Below are 11,341 nucleotides of genomic sequence, written 5' to 3' on the forward strand. Positions count from 1 at the left end.
AAGGAGAATGGAATTGTAAACTCAAGTCTGTCTTTTAGAAATTGAATGAAGCTGTTTGGACTCTTTTTCTCAGCATTAAATACCTTGTGTGTTTTGGCTCCATGGTGGATGACTATAGAGATGGCTTTGGCAGAAGTAATTCACCCTGGGGGTTGGAAGGAGCTAGAGCAGTGAACACCAGGACAGCCTGAGCCTTCACTGGGATGTCTCGTTCAGGCTGTCCTAGGGTTGGCAGACCAGGCTAAATTATACAAGGCAATTTCCTACCAACTGAGGACAATCAGTGGGGAAAAAAAAACCAAAACAAAAAACAGTCTAAGTCTTAAGCATCACTGTGTACTAGATTCTGAATCTTCTGCATTGAATAAATTAAATTTTGCAGCCTGAACAACATGTAGGTAATAACGTCATAAACCCAAGGCAGTGTAACTATAGATGTGTGCTCTTAAGGTTTAGTGATGCAGTAATAAGGAGCAGCGCATTCACTGTAAAAGATGACGAGCTGGCTGAATCCAAACCTTCCTTAGCCAAAGAACCAGAAATTCAAATGCCTTTCTGAAGGGGACATTACAAACTTAGTACCTCTCCATTTGATCTATATGCTATCTGCCATGCAAGGTACACTGCTTTGAGTAGCAGCCATTACCCTTCTTGCTGGTGGAAAGGAAGGACAAGTTGTCAGGATAAACAGATTACAACTATGTCTGTAAGTGTTGGATACAATGCTGTACGTGCTAATGTTTAACTGGTCTCTTGTTTTTCTTTCCATCCATTAGGCAACACTGAGCAGTGCACATCTTGACAAAGTCTCTAGCAACTCTCTGCAGTGCTGAATGACAGCAGGAGCAGCCAGGCAAATCGATGAGCTTGCCTGGAACTATAAATAGGACAAATCAGACACAATGGGTCAGAAGGTCAAGGAGGGATAAAACTGTGGATATGAGGGACCCTGTATTAGGCATTGAAACAAGAATCAGGGCTGATACAGCAACCCGTTTGGACTTGCTGCTAGACATGCTCTGTATCCTATGAAGCCAGTTACTGATCATGGAACACGATGACCCTCGCTGAACGTTGTTGTGAAGGAGGATGAAACATATTTTACCGGCACGGTGGCTCAGAGTACAGATGCATCAGAGGAAAATGGGCTACAGGGGACTGCATGTGGCAGATCCGTGGGCCATGAGGAACGAGGGCACCGTGTGGTAGGGGTGGCAACAGAGATGCCCTTTGCATTCGATAGGGTACCGACATCGTTGGCAATAACCTGAATGCATGGGTGGGACTGGGCGCAAAGGTTGTCCACGATGGCAAGAACAGCCAGTAAACTATGCCTTTCTAGAACAGACGAAACTTTATCGTGCCGGATCTTTCATGGTGTTCTAGACATGGATGCGGGACATTGAGCTTCATCGTGGGGCAGTACATGGGCGTTGCCTTTCGGGGACTCAAAGGGAAAGCTGTACCAGTGGTGAGCGTGTGGGGGCCACTGCGAGATACGGATGCGCTACTGAATTGGACTTGACCGTAAGTCAGCTCTCATAGCGTGCTAGCAGACAGGCTGTGTGCTCAGTGCAGGTTCCAGGCATCTCAGGTTTCATTTTGCTCAAGAGGGGAGGTTTTTTTTGTTTTATGCTCTGAAGGAGGGGGATTGTAGAGGTGGGGGTTGATCTTTTTCAAGTTAACTATGGTAAGACAAGGGATGGGCTTAGCTCTGCAGGGGAGGGTGGTTGGAATTAGGAAGAATTCTTTACAGAGGGGTGATTGGCATTGGAATGGGCTGCCCAGGGAGGTGGTGGTTCTTCGTCCTGGAGGTTTTTAAAGAGAAATGTGGCACTCAGTGCCATGGTCTAGGAACCAGGTGGTAGTGGATTAAGGGTTGGATTGATGATTTCCAAGATCTTCCAACCTGGATGAGCTGTGTTATGTCAGCATTAGAACAGTCTGAATCCTTATGGCTAATGCAAAAGTTTGGATGTGATGTCTGTTAACAGCACTGCAGGAGCAACAGGGTTTGAGGAGGTGTGGGTGGGAGAGTGATGCAGTTTCTCTCTAGGTGAAACCTTCTTATTAGTACCAATAACCAGTAGGAATGTCTTTCTGCAGTTATTATTGGCAATGTAATCTGGTGTACTTTACAGGTGCAGTGAGGGACATCCTTCCTGAATGTTTAATGAAGGGATTTACTCCTTGCAGGCAAGGTGAAGGTCTCTGTTAAGGATTGGAATGCCTCATCTTTCAAAGTAGTAGCTATGTCTCTGTGTTTAGGCAGGGTGGTTCATTTCTAGTTGGGCTGGACATTGTGGCCACCCAAACTTGCATGCAGGCTTTAATGGGAAATTATCTCTAGCAATTTAAGTAATAAATTCACTGTCAAATGTGCTAAGTCTGTTATCTTATGTACAAGTTCCAGTGGGCAGACTGTGACGTAAGGGTGTGAACAGAGGTGAAGGAAGTGGTTAAAATTGGATTTATGTTGCTAGTGAAATAAATTGGCAGCGTTGATATGAAGGAGTGTTTCCCTGCTTCCACAAGTGTCTGTCCAAAGCTGTAGTATGCTTATGTTTTATTTGTGCTTATACGATTTTAGTGCTGGGTCAGCAATGACAGTTGGCATGTGGCACAGGTAAGTAACTTGGACATCAGGGAAATGGAGTTACCAAGAATACAGGAAAGCTTGGCAAAGGGAGAGCGCAAATCCAGCCAAATAGGGAGTATGACAGCACTTCTACAAAGAAGAAACTGAGCTCGTTTCTGCCAGAGCAACCTAGAATGGCAGCAGCTCCAGTAACAGGTTTTTCTGAAGAGCTCAAGCCAGAACCTGCAGCTCCCTGAAGAGTTTAGGGTTGTTGGAAATGCACTCAGTAAGGAAAGGGCCACCTCAGTATTGGATTTGGTTGTACTGTGCTTCACTACAGGAGTGAGTTGTGGGCATGAGGCAGGAAGGCCAGGACACTGTTTTGGCACAGAGAGGAGGTGGTGTTGGCTGCAACCATTTGAGATTCACAGCAACCTGTCCGTGCTGCAGTGCTTGTGAATTGGCAGAGGTCAGATGTGTATTGCTTTCTCTTTTGGTCTCATATTCTTCAGGGGGTGAGCAGCCAAACTAGATGAGACAAGTTCTTGCTCTTAATCTCGGTGGGAGGAGATTTTCCTGAGGCCATCAAGTGAAATGTATTTGTTACTTTGTACTACAGACTTTGAGGTCGACCCTTGTGCTCGGGGATGGTGGTAGGGATGCTCCAGTCCAGCTTCTCATTGGAGCAGGAGGAGTAGGACAGACATTGATTCCAGCCAGTGTGCACCAGGTTTATGAAAATGAGAAGCAATGCCTGCCCTGAATGTGTTTGCTTCAGCCAGCTATCAGCACAAGAGGTGTGCATGTAGAGGTGTGATTCTCGGAATATTATGCTTGAGCGGGAGAGAATTTGGAGAACTGCTAGGAAAAAATTCCACTGAAAGCTCCCTGGAGCAGGTAAAGCTGTGATCCATAGCAGGGAAGAAGGGGGGTGGGTGTAATAGGGATAATTTCTGCTCTGGCTGCTTATTTGAGGGAGATGAACCATTCCAGTGTATGTTTCTGACTTTGTTACAATATTTCCCAACCTAACAACTCCTCTCACAGACTTTTGCCAAAATTAGGTAAAGCTATCTCTCTCCACTTTCATTGGAAGTGTTTTCTATCTGGGCAGTATGACTTTTTTTTTTCCCAAAGTAGACAGTAGAATCGGGGGAAGCTGATCAGAGGTAATGACAACAATCTCACTTTTTTTCAATGTTAGCTGTTACCTTGGATGTGGTAGGAAGGGACTTGTATCTACTCATGGTTCTGTCAAAAAAACGGGAAAAACTAAGCTTTTCCTGTGCCACCTGTTTAAACTGCTGTGTTGAACAGTCAGATTAACTTGGCTTGTTGTGTGGAGCTAGAACTGTTGGATCGAGGGTTCTGAAAATGCGGCTTTCTCAGCCAAACTTTTTATTCTGTGATGTTTTTAGGTGTCTGTAGGGAAGCTTTGTAGTGGTTATGCTTAGCCTCAGGGTATTTAGAGGATGTCAGTTATCTGCTTAATTAGGGTGTCTTTATGCTAGCCTCTTGGGGGAGGAGACCTGAGGTGAGCAGCAGACTGTAAAGGTGAGCATTGACACTTAGCAACAGAAGCTGTGAGAAACTAATCTGTATCTTCCTCTGTGCAGCTTTGATGTGTTAACTCTGCTTTGACTTAGTCCCTGTATATTGTGAATGACTTTCAGCATTAAAGGGCCCTGTATGTCATTCCTGAAAAACTAGTATTATCTTGTTTAGTGTTTGAGCAGAGGATGTAAAAAGAATAGCCAAAGGCTTGGTCTTTTGGAGGTTTATGATAAGGAGGGAATCCTCTAATGGAAAAAGTCACAATAGAAGTAGTGACATGAAGCTTTGACAGATGGCTTTGTTTTTCCTGGGAAGTATGTGGACAAATGAAGGGGTTGACAGCTTATCCACTGGTAAGACAGAAAATATACTTTCTAGGTACCACGGACACAATATTATTGCACTGCTGCTGCAGTCTTTACTTCAATGAATCTCTTCAAAGATGGGGGAATGTCCATTAGGGGATTCTACTACTCTTTCATTTACACACATGTATGGCTTAACCTGTACAGAAACATCATGCTCTGCCTCTGTTATTTGAGGTGATACTGAATGGCTTGGTCCTGCAAATATGCCAGGCATTCACTTGTCTTTTTTCCAGGTTGAGTGTTTTTTTGTTTGTTGTGTTTTGGTTTTTTTTGCTTACAACTAGCAAATGAATGTGTGGGTTGGATGTTAAATGTTTTGGTTTTCTTTTTCCAGCTGAACCACTGCCTTTGATGGACTTGTGTCGGCGAGCTGTAGGCTGCTCTGGGCAGAAAGACTGAATGAGATCCCACACTGCACTGCCAGCTTCCCTCAAGAGTTACCTGCTCTACCATGACCTTTGTTCAAGGACAGAGTTGGACAAGGCAAAAGAGTGGAGCTGACCAGTGAGCAATGGGTTTCTCCACCCCAGTGTCATCGCTACTGTCGGAACTCCTTGGCCAAAGTGTTCTTGCCACTGCTTAGTCTCCATGTGTCCTTCTTGGCAAGTTTTCAAGTAAGCCTTGTTTCACCACTTGAGTGTTTTGTTCTTGGAAGTCACTTCCCCAGTGCACATACAAAAGGAACATTTACAGAAGCTCTCTGCTTCCCTGCTTCTCCTGAGAAAGGTGGGCATTGCCTCCCTGGGGTTGTAGAGGAGTGAATGATTTTTCTGTAGTGGTTAAGGGAGGAATAATTTGGGGAAGGGAAGGCACCAGGAGTAGAAATGTTAAGACCAGGTGCTAAGAATGGAAAGGCACAGGGTGGTCAACAGAGTTGAGAAGGATCTGGAATACCAGGAAGAATGAATTGCTGAATTTTTAAAACAAAAGAAAAAAAAACCCTACCCAACCCTGAAATACCAAACAAGAACCCTTCCATTAGGATGCTTCTTATTTGCAGAAGGTGGCTATGTGCTGGTGTCTGTAGCTCTGCCAGGACTTCTCACCATGTTCTAATGTTATTTCATAGACATTGAACCCTGCTTTCTTGTTTATCACCATCGCTTTCTCAGTTCTCCTGCTTCTCTCTGGTCAGCCCCTTAGTGGGTTTGACTTGGTTGATTGAGCAGTTATACTGTGTCTTCACCCTCCTTTTTTTACTTAAAACTGCAGATTTTAGTCTGGAATCAGGGGTTCCTTACTTATGTGGGGACAGGGAAGGGACAAATTTCTGCAACAGGGTGAGGCAGGTTTAGTGGGCTGATAACTCCTGCCATCTTACATCTGCTTTCTGTGTAGCCAGTTCATGTTAAGGCTTTTGAGAAACAAACTAATGTGTTTCTCTAAGGGATCTGCCAGGGAATTCTCTTTTTAGATACGCTGCTTCAAGTCATCTAAACCAGGCTTTGTTCTGTAATAGACCTCTGCACAATCTCCACTTATCTATGCAGCAGGAATAGTTCTCTCTGTTTCTTGCCTGAGGGTGGGAAGTTGTCCCAGAGAAGATGTTAGCAGTGTGGCTGCAGAAATACCATCAGCAGATGGGAAACCCATCTCATTTCTGAAATCTGCAGAATGGTACTTGTGAGACTTGAACAGAGCCAGTGGTGTGGTCTTTCAGGCCCAGCAAGAAGAAACTCGGAGGGGGGGGAGGGAGGGGGGAGAACTGCAGGAGGGAACTGCAATAAACAGGACAAGCAATTCAGGCAAAATCAGCTCATCCCAAATAGATTCTCACCTCAGTAGCCAAGCAAAGAGGATGACACTCCTTAACTAGCAGGAGCTGCTCTCTTGACCTCTCCACAGGTTACTATGCTGCCTTTCTGGGGTTATTTTGCACATTTCTTTGTCTTGAAAAATGTTTGTGTGGTTGGTTTTTTTTTGCTCTTGAGTTATTCCTTCAGTTCTGTGTAGGTACAAATGAATTTAGTTATTGAAAATGTTAATATATATTATTTGTGGTGTATGTATATGAACGTTTTAAACAGCTGCTGTAGGGTACCTTTTTAAAAATAAACTACTTGCATAGTATATTTTTTAAAGCACAGAATTGGTGCCAAGACTGGGTGGGGTGTAAAGTGCCCCTTTTTAATCTAATATTATGATTATTTTTTTTTTTAAATGCTAGGGATTTGTACTAGTTTCTGTTACTGGGTGGGACACAAGAAAATTCAGTGTGTGTGGAGCCCTACTTGGTTGCCTTCAACTTGAACCAGTGTCTTCCAAAATTCCAGGGAAGCAGCTGTGTTCTCCCTACTTCTAATGTTCATTGTGCTCCCTTATTTCATCTCTTCTCACTTCCCCAGTACATTGCTTTGTACAGTTTTAAATTTGACTTTCTATTTTATGACTGTAGGTAATACTCAGTAACCTAATAAACTTTATTAAATATTACTTGATGCTGCTTTTTATTTGTATGAAACAATCAGATTTGGTTTTTTCCATCTGATTTCTGCATGAATAGTGATCTTATTCCCAAGAAGCCAGCCCAGGTAAAGCAAGAGGTGGTGTGACTTTGTCTCTCCTTTGAAGAACAGCAGTTTTTAAAGCTGGCATCTAAAAGGTGTGTGCAGGTGGAGGGCAAGCTGCAGGTAGGATGTGGTAATTGGATCTTGAGTAGGTGCCTAAAAGTGGTTACTACAGATGAAGTTGAATAAAATCTGTAAAGTACAACCAGCTGATTGCTTGCTTGTTGTGCCTGCAGTCTCCACTTCTAACCCCCAGCAAAGGTGCTCTGGAATTATATTAAGGTAAAGCCTCTCCAAACTCACTGGAAGTGAGATGATTTGGTATTTTTGGCAAGTATGACAAGGGTTTTAATTCTGTCTCCCGTCCACACACTTCTTCCCTGCAGCTACCAACTTGCCTATGAAACCCAAATGATTTAATCACTTTGTACAAACACCCAGAAACATGTAAGACTCAGCTAAAGCTCAGAGGTATGCTTATGAACTGCCTCATTAGAGTACTGGCTGAGGAGACATTCAAAAAAATGGCAAGTGGTTTCTTGTCTCAAGTCAGGGCAAGAATTTTGTTTTCGTTTTTCCCAATCTTAACTATTTGTTTTCCCACATGTAGAGAACAACTGCTTGTACATCCTAAGCCTAAATGTCTAGCATATCCAATAAGCACTTTTGGTTTGCTGCAGGGAGTGAAGGACTTCAGTGAAATATTTTCTGAACACAGCTTCCCCTCAGCTTTCAGTAGAAGGCTGCACTGCTGGAGGTGTGGCTGGAGGGGTTCTGGGTGAACAGCAGTCTGGGGAGGGTGCAGAAGGTGGAGTGGGTTGTAGAAGACTGAAATTAGTTCATGCTCAGCTCCAGACACCCAAACAGGCTTGTGTTCCAGCTGCATGGAATTTTTGAAACAAATGACCCGCTCAGGGCTGGGAGTCTGCAGTGTTTATGTACAGTGCCATGGCAACGGTGGAGGAAGTCATGAGATGGGGATTGGACCTGGTGGAATCAACAGATGATATCACAGATTAGCAAATCCTGATGAATCTGTGTGGCTCTCTGCTTTCCCTGCCATTGCCAGTTCAAGCACTGGGATGTGGCAGGCAGACCTGCTCCTTTCTGAGGTGAATGAAAGAGTGCAAGCCTACTTGTATCAGGGCTGCCTTGAAAACTAACCCTGTTACCCTGGCCAGAAGCTTGTCCTCCTGCTGTTGCCAACTAATCTTGTGTATGCACAGTTATGAAACTGTTCATGGAAATGTAGATTTTGTAGGAGGCAGTGGAGTAGATTTTCTTCCTTCCTGGAAGTTGAGGCTTTGGTGAGAATAGTGTAAGTGTGCAAGAGGGGAAGTGTTTAGTGGAGAAGTTAAGTAGCTGGTAAGTATGTCATGGTGCTTTAGCAGTCCTGTCACAGCTCCTGTCAAAAGAGAAGCCTGTCTTGTGTGCAGGTTGCAGATCTGTGCCAGCAACCATCCCTACTGTGGATTTTGTTCACAGCTGGTGAACGTCACCTTGGCATGACAATGCCAAGGACAAAAAAAAAACAACTTAGGGGCAAGGAGGACAGTTGCCAAATCTCTCCTTTATCTGCAGAACTGAGAATTGCTTTCCCTGAGCTCAGACAACCTTCTTTGTTGGACCTTAGATGTTAGTTTGTACCTGTTCAATTCTTAGTACTAACACAAGAGAATTTTTCCCTTTCCCTGTGTCTGGGATGAGCAAATTTTGAAGGATATGCATCATACTTTTGGCAGTCACACCTCTCCTGCACAAGGTAAGACATGAAAAACATTTCATAGCATGCTCCCCCTTTTCTGTCCCATATGCTTCCTATACAGAGCTAATGCTGTTGATTTTATGCCAAAAACTAAGTTGCATTTGACTAGAGAAGGAAATGCATAGTGATTTATTTAGTAAAGTGTATTGAAATTAAAGCCCTAACCCAAAGAGCAGCCTTTCTTGGCATACAGAACAGCACTGAAGGGAATAAAACTCACTCAGTGCTTGCACAAAACACATTGGAGCACTGATCCTGTCCTTGCACATGTTTTGATTTGAAACTGTTGCGGGCTTGTCCGCCCTTCAGACAGAAAACTATTTGAAGCAGCTGCCAGATGTTTTGTCTGACTTGTGTTTTACAGTTTGCTTACTGCTTAGCAGTGCTCTCCCCATCAGCAGTTTCAGCTGCCCTTGTGCATGCCTGTTCCTGTGGCACCACTGTGCCCTGGTCACATATGCACATAGCACAGGGGAGAAACAAATCTGATCATTTTACTCAAAGCCTCAGCACTGCACGTCTGCCTCTCAGTCTGCTGGCCTCATCTGGGACCTTTTCTGGGACTAGCACAGACCAGCCACATTCCTCTGCTCCTGTGTTGCCACAGTGTATAAAAGTTAAGGTGATTTACAATCTCTTATAAAAGCACTTATGACCTGAATTTGGGCCTTGCTAAACAGCCTTGCACTGAACACCCACAGTTCACAGCTTGGGCATCCTCTGTGACCAGCTCTAACTTAACTCACTTGTAAATCTGGGGTTTCTTTTTTCCCCACCTGAGCTAGATGGACAATAAATTCTCAAATACAATTAATCGGGGCAAAGACCATTGTGTTTCTTCACAATTGTGACAAATTTGACTCAATTAAAAGATTCACCTGCTGTGATACCTCAAGATTTCCTTTGTGTTTGCCCATCTCCACTATCCAATGGACACTGTCTGGGTACATGTTTTCAGCTGCGAGCAGTCTCTTGTGCCTGCAGGTTCAGCAGCAACCAGCCCTGGCTTTCTGTGCTTCTGCCCGACTCGTGCTCCCACACAACCACATCTCTCCAAATACAGCATCTTAAAGCAGAGTCCTTGTTAAAGGGGATTAACCTGTACTTTTTCACTTTGCTCAGTGGGTCCGCACTTATCAGGCACCTAGCATTACATTTTCTTCTAATATCATGTATGACTCTTCTGTTGGCAGCAGCTCCTGGCTCAGGGAAGCTTTGCTGTGCAATGGTATGGGGGGGGGTACACAGGACAAGAAATAGATGCTACTTATGGATAACCAGACAGTTACCCAGATAGCACTTTGTTTGTCCTGAGAAGTTCCATAAATGCCTCTGTCTGTCAGTGCTCCCTCTCATAACCTTTTGTTGAGCCATTAACTATTATTTAGGAGGGCCTAGCAAAATTTAACTGTCTAAAACCTGTCTAAGCAAACACGCACTCCAATTTATTATTATAAAAGGTACACAGACAAGCAAGAAACACCTGCCTAAGCTGGCATTTGGCCAAGACATGGGTGGGTTTTTTTTCCTTTCCCTTTTATGAAAGAATACTGAGCGTTTCCCGCAACTGAGGCTTGAACTTTTTGTTCTCAGAGTTTTCACAAAGCAGGGAAAGAGAAAACTCTCTACCTTTTGGGGAGGCCAGAACTTTCTAGCAGGCTGTGGGAGCAGGATGTTGATCTGAATTCACCTGATTCACCTACTGAATCAGTAACAATTTCCTGTAACACACTGGATGTTTCCTTTGGAAGAGAACCACCTCATATTGACAGGGTCTGCTCCTACTTTGAGGTCCAGCAGAGACATGAGGGGTAACAGCTGTTACTCCTAAGTATGATCTGTATTTTTCAAACTGTCTAGACACATGGCCAGCAAAGGTAGTTAATCACATCAAACTTTTTATTTCTGTAAAGACCTGTGTTTGGCTTGGGTTTTGTTAATGAGCTATATGGAAATCCAGGGCAAGACAATGAATCAAGCAGAGAAGTGGGGTAATTTGAGCACTGAGGCCAACACTTTGACATTTTTAATTCTGAACAGATATAGACAGTGCACAAATTTAAAGATTTCAGAAGTTCTTGCCTGTGGTGGTTGATAACAACACTGACACTCTTCACCCTTAAAACAACAAGCTGTATTGCTGCATCATATGTGGTCTCTGAGATGTTAAATGGAAACTGACTCAAACTGCTGCACAATAGGAAATGACAGCAATGAAAATTATGTTTACAGAATCCTAGAAATGAATTTTTAAATTGCTTTCGTAAAGGAAAAAACTAGAAGAATGAGCACTCAGAGTCCTTATGATGCATTCTACTTGGATAAATACAGATGTTTCCAGTTAATGTTCTCACAGATGCCAACTATCTATTCCAAAGCAAAGTGCTGCATGATAAGATTGTTCTTGTTAGAAAGGAAAGAAGGTGATTCTTCATATTCAATCTGACATTTTTATTTGCATTTAAAAAATAGTCAGAAAAATGCAGATAAACCTGGAGTTTAAAAGGGTAACAAGACGTTTCTACATTGGAACCCCTCTGAGAAACTGCATCCTGGTGTTCAGATGCTC

At 43.5% G+C, this 11,341-nt stretch overlaps 1 protein-coding gene across 1 annotated transcript; it reads left to right on the forward strand.

Annotated features, from left to right (window-relative positions):
• Nucleotides 1-1,061: 1,061 nt before the first annotated feature.
• SPSB1 (splA/ryanodine receptor domain and SOCS box containing 1) lies at nt 1,062-6,948 on the forward strand (the record flags this gene model as incomplete). Its single annotated transcript, XM_008503673.2, is given in 5 exon segments — nt 1,062-1,219; nt 1,221-1,250; nt 1,252-1,483; nt 1,485-1,527; nt 4,835-6,948. Coding segments are annotated over 5 exon segments (528 nt in total), but the record flags the coding sequence as incomplete, so codon positions are not given.
• Nucleotides 6,949-11,341: the final 4,393 nt, after the last annotated feature.

This window comes from Calypte anna, chromosome 21 (genome assembly GCF_003957555.1).
Source record: "Calypte anna isolate BGI_N300 chromosome 21, bCalAnn1_v1.p, whole genome shotgun sequence".
NCBI lineage: Eukaryota > Metazoa > Chordata > Aves > Apodiformes > Trochilidae > Calypte > Calypte anna.